General features: G+C 27.5%; 1 protein-coding gene across 1 annotated transcript; it reads right to left on the reverse strand.

The window, feature by feature from the left end:
* Positions 1-6,509, reverse strand: LOC113373784 (schwannomin-interacting protein 1-like). The gene is made up of 7 exons (XM_026614058.1): positions 6,384-6,509; positions 2,589-2,885; positions 1,702-1,884; positions 1,386-1,494; positions 1,179-1,309; positions 625-899; positions 1-249 (listed from the first exon to the last, which is right to left on the reverse strand). The coding sequence occupies exons 1-7, from the start codon at positions 6,507-6,509 to the stop codon at positions 129-131; spliced, it is 1,242 nt and encodes a 413-aa protein (XP_026469843.1). The 3' UTR covers positions 1-128.
* Between the last annotated feature and the right edge of the window lie 4,059 nt (positions 6,510-10,568).

The raw sequence follows: 10,568 nt of genomic DNA on the forward strand, positions 1-10,568 counted from the left end.
TTTTATGATTTTATGAGTAACCACTTTAATGTTGCAATAATAAAAACGATTCTTTAGTTTTGATAATTTTCATGAGTATACTTTACGCTTACTTTATTTACTACTTAACCTAATCTAATGAATTTTACTCATTTTCGTATCATATGCGATATCCTTTGTAAATGATTATTCTTGTCCAAATTAGGTTTCTTTTGGTTTTGCTTTCTTGTTTTGGTTTCTGATTTCTTTACAGTCGAATCTTTGGCACCACTAAAATATTTGTAAAAAACATTTTTTTATTGTTGATGCACTAAAGAACATTTTTAGGCTTTAAATAACCCAATAGATTGTAAAAGATGTAAAATAAAAACACTATCTCTGATGCTTCCACACAAATACCTATTTAGTAAAATAAAACTAAATGAAATTTATTAGTATTTTCCAAACTCATAGCTCAGGCAATATTATAATTAATTTGGTAGAGGCAGTCTTAATAATAGCAAGCAAAAACAAAAATAAATATTTTGTAAAAAAACTATTAAAGTGAAGAAACTGATCAATACAGTTAAACTATAAAAAAAAGGTAACACCTTATAACTAACAGCCGAACAAAATAAGAAAGAAGCACTTACATTAAACACTTACAGGTATCTGGTTAAATCCTCTATATCAACCAGCATGCTATCTTGGCTCATATGAAGTTCATCACGATTCATTAATAAGCCCACCAACTGTTCATTAAATATTTCAACCTGTGTATGGAGTCGGCAAACAACAACCTGCAATTGAGCAATCGTCATGCTGGTCAACAAACGCCGGGAGAGTCTTCTGTGATGTTCAGGTGATGCACATCCAACAGTTGTGAGAGCAGATCTTATTACATCAGTAATGGGGGATGAAACTTGTTTTTGCCTTTCTAACTATAATAGATAATATATTTAAAAAATAAATATTATACCATATTTACATTAGCATTTAATTAGTTTCCAATTAAAAAAAATTGAAAAAAAATATTTACACCATCATATTATTTTTAAATTTCATTGCTTAATTAATTCTGCTGAAAGTTGTTGTACATAATATTATTTCCACATCTAGATAAATATATTGATTTTGTTATTAATTTATTCTAGAACTAATAGATAAAAATAATTTTATGTACTTCAAAATGGTTTGTGTATTATATTTTTATATTTTACCTCCATTTGCATATGAGCCATTTGTTTAGCTTGGGCTAACGCTAGCCTCGCTTCCACTTGCAATCTTGCTTGGCAAGCAAAAAAGTCTTCTTCAGTCTTTGGCATTTGAATAGTTAATAAACCAGATCTTTCTATAAATGAAAGAAAAAATTAAATATATTCTACATAACTTAAATAAACAGAGAATAACTTTAAATCAATATTTACCATTTGCATCCGTATTTGGTTCATCTATAGATTTGAAGTGATTTGGTGGTACAATAGTATTTTCTGATAACCCTATTGTTTCGGACATTAATGCAGGTTTTTCATTTTCCTTTAACAATCGAAATAATAATTTTTATTAATTACAATTCTTAAAAACAAGTTCAAATACTTATATTTTTAGTCCAATGTATTCAAACAAGTTTTTAAGAATAGTAAAGAAATTTAAATTTGGATTGAGTACAACCTTTCTTTCCAATATCAATATTTAGTATCTCGATAAAAAATATTTATTAATAAATAAGTGGTTATATAATACCTGTACATTTATTTCAGATGTTAAACCTTCATTATCAGAAACATCATTCATAAAACATATTTGTAGATTCATCCCACTTTGCAATCGTGACTGTAAACTTTTTTTTCGAGGTGCTTTTGAGAAATTTTCAGGTTCTGGGCCCATTGCAAGACGCCTTCTAATTTCTTCTCTATCTGTTCTCCTCTGCAAATAAAAAAAACAGTTTATCAACTGTAAAAATCGACAAAATTCCATAAAATTTTGTACATAGTGCAAAATTCACATAGAGTAAATGAAGATTTGTGTTAAATATGTTTAATAATATTAAATATTTAATAATATTATATTTAAGCGATAAACATTCTTAATATATTTTTCTAAGCTAATAATTTCTAAACAATTTAATTGAAACTTAAGACAAATCTGAGATAAAATTATATTTAAGGTTTTTTAAAGAGATTGCTAAATACATAATTTGTTATTAGTGTTAATAGCAAAATTATTTCTAAATGACTAATAAAATTAAATATTATTAGATAATTAAAGCTCTCTTACATTTATAAGTTGCTCATTATTTTAAAAGTACATTATTAATTATTAGAGAGAAATAATTCAGCTGATCAAATATTGCAGTTGAAAAGTTTTCAAAGTTTAATGAGAATGTAGACTATAGAGTACTGTATATTAAAGTTCTGTTGATTTTTAGTTAAAATATAAAGTTTATTTAAATTCACAAAAGTGAATGAACCAATTAACTGCCTGTTGTATAATTAACAAACTCTTTATTGATTAATTTTTAATATGATGAGCTCTACATTTTATTAAATAAAGTTGCATGTATATTCAAGCATATATAATAATTAAATTATTTATTATCCTATTTTATTCCATGCAAAATAAATTATTACTCTATCAAAGAAATCTCCATCTTCACAATCATATTTGTTGTCAAGCTTTTTAGGCACATGTGTTAAAAATTTATCTTCATCTGTTTTTGGCACACATAAATCCAAATAAATATTAGAAGCTCCTCTAATATGAGATCTTGGAGGAAAATCGTATGAACTATTTGAATCACTTAATAAATTATTAATTTTACTATATTGATCACGGATACTAAAATCTATATTATTTCTGGAACTCAAAACATCTCCTAATGCACTAGCAGTGATTTTAATTTGAGAGATGAGCTTTTCAAACATTTTCTTGAATTAAAATTAAAATAAATTATTTAAATAAACTACACTAAGCTAAATATAAATTTGAACTAGATCATTTCAAGATCATATTTATTATTTACAGTAAACTATCACATAACCATAAAAAATATTTGAGGAAGAGCAGATGTTTGGCAGCTGCAGATGCAGAAGAAGCACAGATGAGAAGAAAATTTTGTGAAGGTAGGATGAAACAGGGTTACCAGTTCACAAAAGTTTGGTTGGTATTACTGCAGTATAACTTATTCTATTGAAAATTAAATAGAAAAACTAGAATAAGACGTTATTTATGAAAAAAATTACAGCCAAGTATAAATTTTATAGAGACAAATTATTTTATAAAATACCTTCAAAAAAGTTGCATGAATTTCTACTCTCTGGTATTACTGCAGTATAACTTATTCTATTGAAAATTAAATAGAAAAACTAGAATAAGACGTTATTTATGAAAAAAATTACAGCCAAGTATAAATTTTATAGAGACAAATTATTTTATAAAATACCTTCAAAAAAGTTGCATGAATTTCTACTCTCTGGTATTACTGCAGTATAACTTATTCTATTGAAAATTAAATAGAAAAACTAGAATAAGACGTTATTTATGAAAAAAATTACAGCCAAGTATAAATTTTATAGAGACAAATTATTTTATAAAATACCTTCAAAAAAGTTGCATGAATTTCTACTCTCTGGTATTACTGCAGTATAACTTATTCTATTGAAAATTAAATAGAAAAACTAGAATAAGACGTTATTTATGAAAAAAATTACAGCCAAGTATAAATTTTATAGAGACAAATTATTTTATAAAATACCTTCAAAAAAGTTGCATGAATTTCTACTCTCTGGTATTACTGCCTGCAGTATAACTTATTCTATTGAAAATTAAATAGAAAAACTAGAATAAGACGTTATTTATGAAAAAAATTACAGCCAAGTATAAATTTTATAGAGACAAATTATTTTATAAAATACCTTCAAAAAAGTTGCATGAATTTCTACTCTCTGGTATTACTGCAGTATAACTTATTCTATTGAAAATTAAATAGAGAAACTAGAATAAGACGTTATTTATGAAAAAAATTACAGCCAAGTATAAATTTTATAGAGACAAATTATTTTATAAAATACCTTCAGAAAAGTTGCATGAATTTCTACTCTCTGGTATTGCTGCAGTATAACTTATTCTATTGAAAATTAAATAGAAAAACTAGAATAAGACGTTATTTATGAAAAAAATTACAGCCAAGTATAAATTTTATAGAGACAAATTATTTTAAAAATACCTTAAGAAAAGTTGCATGAATTTCTGGTATCACTGCAGTATAACTTATTCTATTGTAAATTAAATAGAAAAACTAGTATAAGACGTTATTTATGAAAAAAATCACAGCCAAGTATAAATTTTATAGAGACAAATTATTTTATAAAATACCTTCAGAAAAATTGCATGAATTTCTTGATATGTGTAAATGATCGACTTAATTAATATAAATGTAGAATAAGCTATTTAATTCAACGTTCTTTTTAAAACTAAAGTTTTTCATTCACTATAAAGTAAACCAATGCGATTTGCAATTGAAATCTTTCAAATTAACTTATCTTCTTATATATAAAAATGGAGCTCAATAAAATGTTAGGTATGGTAAAACGTTAAAATGGATATACGGATTGGCCAGTCTTAATTTTAAAAAATTCGTGCTAATCCATAGGTAGAAACTTTACATTTTTTATTCGAAAATTTTTGTAGAAGCGTAATTTAAATAAAACAATGGACGGTGGCTCATACGTCAAATGTCATATGTTTTTGACAGATAATGATCAATTACATTTAACAGGATGTTTTAGTTAAATATTATTCAATTCAATTGTATTAAGTTGTTTTGTTTGTACTTTTATTTATACACAAAAACGTTATTAAACGGGCTTTTCTCAACTTTTGTAAAAATGCCAATGCACAAAATTACAAGGTCTCTGGAATGAAATATTTTGAAAATTGATTCTAAAGCTCTCATTCTCTTAAGATTCAACATTTCCAGTATTAGAACAAGTTTAGCAGAAAAATTATTCACTATGTATATATTTTCAAGGCTTGACAAATGTTCTACCTATGTCAAACCTAAACATTTTAGACACAGTCAGACATCCTCCATGTTTCATTAAATTTCTCAATAAATTGAAAAAGATGAAAAACTTCATCTCTGGAAGTTTGTATTGAATTAAACCATTTAATAATGCAATGTAAAATATAAATCACTAATGGTTATTTTCCACTAATTTTGAAAACACAAAATTTGCTATGAATTTGTCGAAGAATAAATAGTCTTCGATAAATTTAGAGCAATATATTCAGTTATATTTGAAGATCTGGGGTTAATAAGATGTACAACCAATATCTCTAAAACCAGTAAAGTTAAGGATCGTTCAACAACAATATTTGAAAGTAGAGAGAAAAAGATATATAACCATAGCAATCATCTTGCTATTCGGGTATAAACGGTAGTCTTTGAAAATCCATAACAAAAGTATTTCCTTTCGTTGTTGTTTGGGTTGTGAGCACTATGAATAATATAAATTTTACCTATACGCTTTTTAATTGTTTTATAAAATGTAATGTTAACTTTTAGTGAGATTCAACAGTTTTTTTATATAACCACCTGGGGTGGGGGTTTTATTGTTTTTGTATTACCTCATTGCTTTTACCGCTCATAAACCACATCCTTACATACTTACAATAAATTTGTAAATTTTCGACTTATTTAAAAAAAATCTACCAGAACCTTTCATGGTGAAACAACGTTTGCCGGATCAGCTAGAATATATATAATTGTATACCCAACATACACGGTGTATGCTTTGAAACCATCATTTCAAATTTTAATGGATTTTTATAATTAAACCACTTGTCCTAGACTTATAAAATTAGTATATTCCCTAAGACTAAGTTAAGACCACAAACACTATCGCAATACAAAGTTTCATTAAAGTCGCAAAAAAACCTTTATAAAAAATCTTTGTAATCAAAGGAACAGTCCAGCTAAACTTTACCAAAAACTAATCAGCACCATACCAAACTATTATCTTTTTAAAAATTATGCCAATGTAATTCTAATAATATAATTAATTATAAGGAGAAACACGCAATTTCAATTAGCATCGATATTTATTATTATTATTTATTATATTACTAGTTGACAATGTTCATATCAAGTTCAAATCTCACAATACTACGACGAGTAATTAGTTTTAGAAATCAGCATTTTAAAAATAAATTGCAATAAATATGATTTTAATTTAATTAAATAGTTAGTTTTTTTGTAAGTAAATTAGGGCAAACACGATCTAGATAAAGAACACTATCTGTTTGTGCACGATTACACCTCAAAAAAAATTCACTTGATTTTTCATAATAAAATTCATAAATTCTTCACAATTCTCTAGCAATGAAAAAAGCAAAGCTGTGTAAATCTGCTCAATAATACTCACAACTTCGGTTAATGAATCCAATGACTCATGATTATCATAAGTCAACGTGTATAAATCCATAACAAATCGTGAATCCTTTTTGTAATGTCTTTTAATTGCTTTCGACATATTTGCCAATGAACCCATTCTCAAAGCACAAAATAATAACAGTAACACTCCACAATTACAGAAAAGAAATCACACACAATTGGAATGAATTTTATAGGAAATCGCCATTAAATTAATTAGCAATATAATAAAAGATTGATAATAGAACGATTGTAACTATTTTGAGTATTTAACAGTACTGACCACGTTTGAAAACAATAACATATTTCTGAGGCAAAATAATTACAATGTGATGTCGAATGGTGCGCGTTTTCGCGGTGAAAGCCAATGCGTTGAACTGTGCAGAACTAGCATGTTATATTTTATTTCGAGGTCTCTTCATTGGATGAGCACACACATCATAAATCGAGGGCTGTCAATAAATGGATTATTTATAAAAATGAATTAGTATTAGTATTTTGCCTTGAGGCAAGTTAAAAACTTCCCGATATGTGTAAATAATCGACTTAATCAATAAAAAATAAATTTATTTATGAGTGTTTAAACGTTTTCCGAGTGGATTCATTACACATAATTGAAAACGAACGAACACGTTAACTCGGAGTATTTTCTAAAAGCAAATTTTCAAAAATCAACAATTTTTATAATTGAACCAGTTTCCGTAGGACTTTAATGTTCATTAAGAGCAAGTACTCTATCGTTATAACAAGTCGTCTAATTTTAATTTCAAAAAACGTCAAAAAATTACTCATTTTCACAAACTTTGATGAATTTTTAAAATTAAACTACTGGTCATACGGCCGTAATATTTTAGTAAGTTCTATAAGACCATGATATATGGCTCGGTAGATTTCCAACCAATATCTTTCGAACAGTTTTTGATGTTTTAAAATCGATTCTGTAGTATAACCTTGAATGTGGACGAAAAGTTAACACTTTTTTACAAATAACAAAGAAACGGCTCGGCAGATCGTCGCACAAAACTGACAAACGATAATCCTCATCGAGATACATCAAATGGCTTTTAAATTTCTGGAATCGGTTCAGGCGTTTTTGAGCAAACGTCGATGAAAGCTCTAATTTTGACAAACGCCAAAAAACGATACTAATTTTTGCAAACTTTGACGAATTTTCAAAATTAAATGACTTGTCGTAGGGCCGTAATAATTTAATATGATCTAGAAGACCATGATATCTATCACAAAAAAAATCATGAAAATCGTCGAATTTTTTTTTAACACTTTATTACAAGAAAACGGCCCGGCCGATCTTTACCAAAAACTGATCAGGTCGATTCTCAACCAAATTTTAATTTTAAAATCAATTCTATATCACTCTCTTGAATATCGTTACGAGTTCAATGATGAATTAACTGCTTCTTTGAATTAGTGAAAACTGTCAATAAAATTTGTTTAGAAACGTGACGAATCTTCACACGTTTCAATAACAGGGTTCAATAGTATAATCAATAATTTACAAAATATATATTTTATTTAATATTCATATATTATCTATGTTTAAAAAAATATAACTATCATCATGGACGCCTTTAACAAATGGATTTGGGGACTACTGATATTTTCCATTATATCATCTAACATCCCGTAGAAGATGTTCATATATTCTCCAGAAAATCCGATATACTAGTTTTACGTATTCTCGGCGTTTCAAGTCATTCTGAATCATTTGAGACCAAAATTGAAAGTAAGGTGTGTAAAATTGAACCTTTGGTCGTCATTTTTATAGCACCGATTTCAAAAATTTGAAAACCATTCGATGAAAATCGATGAGGACTCGCGTCGATTAGTTATTGGCAACGATCCGCCGAGTCGTTTCTTTAGCAGAAAAGTGCAAAATACGTAAAATCGTTTGAAAGATATAAGTTGGGAATAGTGTTGATTAGATATTAGTGAAAATCGGCCGGGCCGTTTTTTATTGTAAATCATTAATAAAAAAGCTCTTTTTGACGATTTTGAAGAAAATTTGTATGATGAAAAAGCCTTCATAAAAAATTATTAGAGTAAGACCTTTGAGTCTACTCCTGTTATATGATATATGCAGATATATTACTAACCTAATACTAATATCAAAAGATATATTACTCATCTAACCCTGTTCAAATCGCAAGATTAAGCGAAGCGAATCATATAAAATTAAACTATGTGCATGAATCTAGATTAATATTATTTTGCTTTGGTGGCTTTCGTTTTTTTCCTCTTCCGAGTATGTTTGTATACTTATAGCACAGAATTCAAAGTGCTTCATTTAATCCACAGTACAATGATGCAGAAAGTTTGAAACTTTCAAACTTAAAGAAGTTTTATAGTAGTTAGAAGAAATCGAAATTAAACTAGTTGCTAGAACACGTTAAAAAGCAATTGGACTTATATATATATATATATATATATTATTATATATATATAATATATATAATATAATAAAATAATTTCTTACCCTCATTTCTTCCCTCCTTAGCTGCCTTGAGGTGTGCTTCGATCGCATCCAAATCAATAACTGGCATAGCCGTCTCGATATTGTAAACGTCAAATCCATCTGAAAATACGTCTATTGAATAAATGCCATCAAAGTTATTTTAATCTCATAAAAGCTCAATATTAGACGGATTGTATGTAGAAACTATATACATTGCTTCAAATGCTTGAATTCGTTCCACCAATGAGATTAGTTAAATGTACGTCTGAAGCTCCCATGCGATTTCATTTTTTTTTCAAAATTAAAACTGTGAATGTGTAATTATTATAAACTGTAATTAATTGCAGTTTATATTTCAAGCAAAGTCATTAACTTTTATAAACTAAAATTTTATGGATCGGTTAACAAATCGGTTAAACAGTTTGTTAAGTGCATCATCTTTTCCCAAAGAACTATTATCATAATTTTATTCGGTTTCACTATTAGTATGATTTATAGAATAATTTTGAGTTATTAATATTCGGGATCTACGTACGCGTTTTAGGAAATAATAAAGTAAATATAATGATTATCTACATATATATATATATATATATATATATATATATATATATCGGGTTTTCCTTCCTGACGATATAACTCCAGAACGCACGAACCGATTTCGACAATTTTGCATTCATTGGAAAGGTTCGGGCAAGGTTTATAGCTAAGAAAATTAATGGTGCATGGAATCGTGCCTTAATGCAAATTGCTGGAACTTCAAGCACCGTAATTAAAAATTCGAGTAATGACATTAGTGAGAATCATCAGAATTATGGTTGGTTAAGTCAACGAGCAATTCTTCCTGCAAATAATAATGATGTACACGCACTGAATTTCACCATTCAATCAAAAATTGCTGGCAATTTGGTGACATACCAATGATTCCGTCTGGTCTTCCATTGGACTTCAAACGATTGCAATTTCCAGTTCGCCTTGCGTTCGCAATAACAAGTCGCAAGGCTTATTGTTTGCGGGATAAATTTCAAATAGATTATTTAGAATCATTGTTTTTCACATGAGCAGTTATATGTTGCCTGTTCACGAGTTGAAAACCATCCGCTTTGTTTGCGTTAACGTCAGACCAAAAAACAAAAAACGTGGTTTACCAAAGAGTACTTCAATGAAACGGATAATTTGCGGATTCACTTTCATTTACTTAGAGAAGTTTAACTAAAAAACACTTCGATTTTTGTAATCGAATTACTGTTTGTTGTGTAATAAAATCAAATTTTTCCTTTTCAAATATAAAACAAACAAAAAATTTCTTCATCTTTCACACGAAACTATCTGGTGGCGAAACGGAGTTCGTCGGGTTTGCCAGTAAAATCATAAAAACAATTATTCAAAATACAATTTAATGCGAGTTATGCGAGTTTTAAGTATACTTTTATATGGTGAAAATAAGTATTGGACAAATCTATCGTTTGTTTTCGTTTTTATTTAATTTAAGGAAAACGTTTGGTCATTTAACTTGCAAAAAACATGCTACAAGCATTTTAAAATACTTTTTATATCAATATATAACTTTTTTTAATAATTTAATGCACTTTCATTTAGAAAGATAAAAAACAGAAAATGTTTTATTTAATTTCGATGGAAAAGGCCTTGGCTACATATTTAAAAACACATTTAACACAAATCATTTAAGAATAATTTTTCATA

Source organism: Ctenocephalides felis, unplaced genomic scaffold (assembly GCF_003426905.1).
Source record: "Ctenocephalides felis isolate EL2017-DRISC unplaced genomic scaffold, ASM342690v1 CF-g0.4_SCAFFOLD_01604, whole genome shotgun sequence".
Taxonomy (NCBI): domain Eukaryota; kingdom Metazoa; phylum Arthropoda; class Insecta; order Siphonaptera; family Pulicidae; genus Ctenocephalides; species Ctenocephalides felis.

Bases quoted from the DNA above. Each gene is read 5' to 3' on its own strand.
- LOC113373784 (XM_026614058.1), bottom strand. From the start codon at position 6,509: ATGGGTTCATTGGCAAATATGTCGAAAGCAATTAAAAGACATTACAAA. The intron at 1,885-2,588 runs GTAATAATTTAT...TTTTATTTGCAG, and splicing joins ATGGAGATTTCTTTGATAGA to AGGAGAACAGATAGAGAAGA. The intron at 1,310-1,385 runs GTAAATATTGAT...TTTCATTTATAG, and splicing joins ACCAAATACGGATGCAAATG to AAAGATCTGGTTTATTAACT.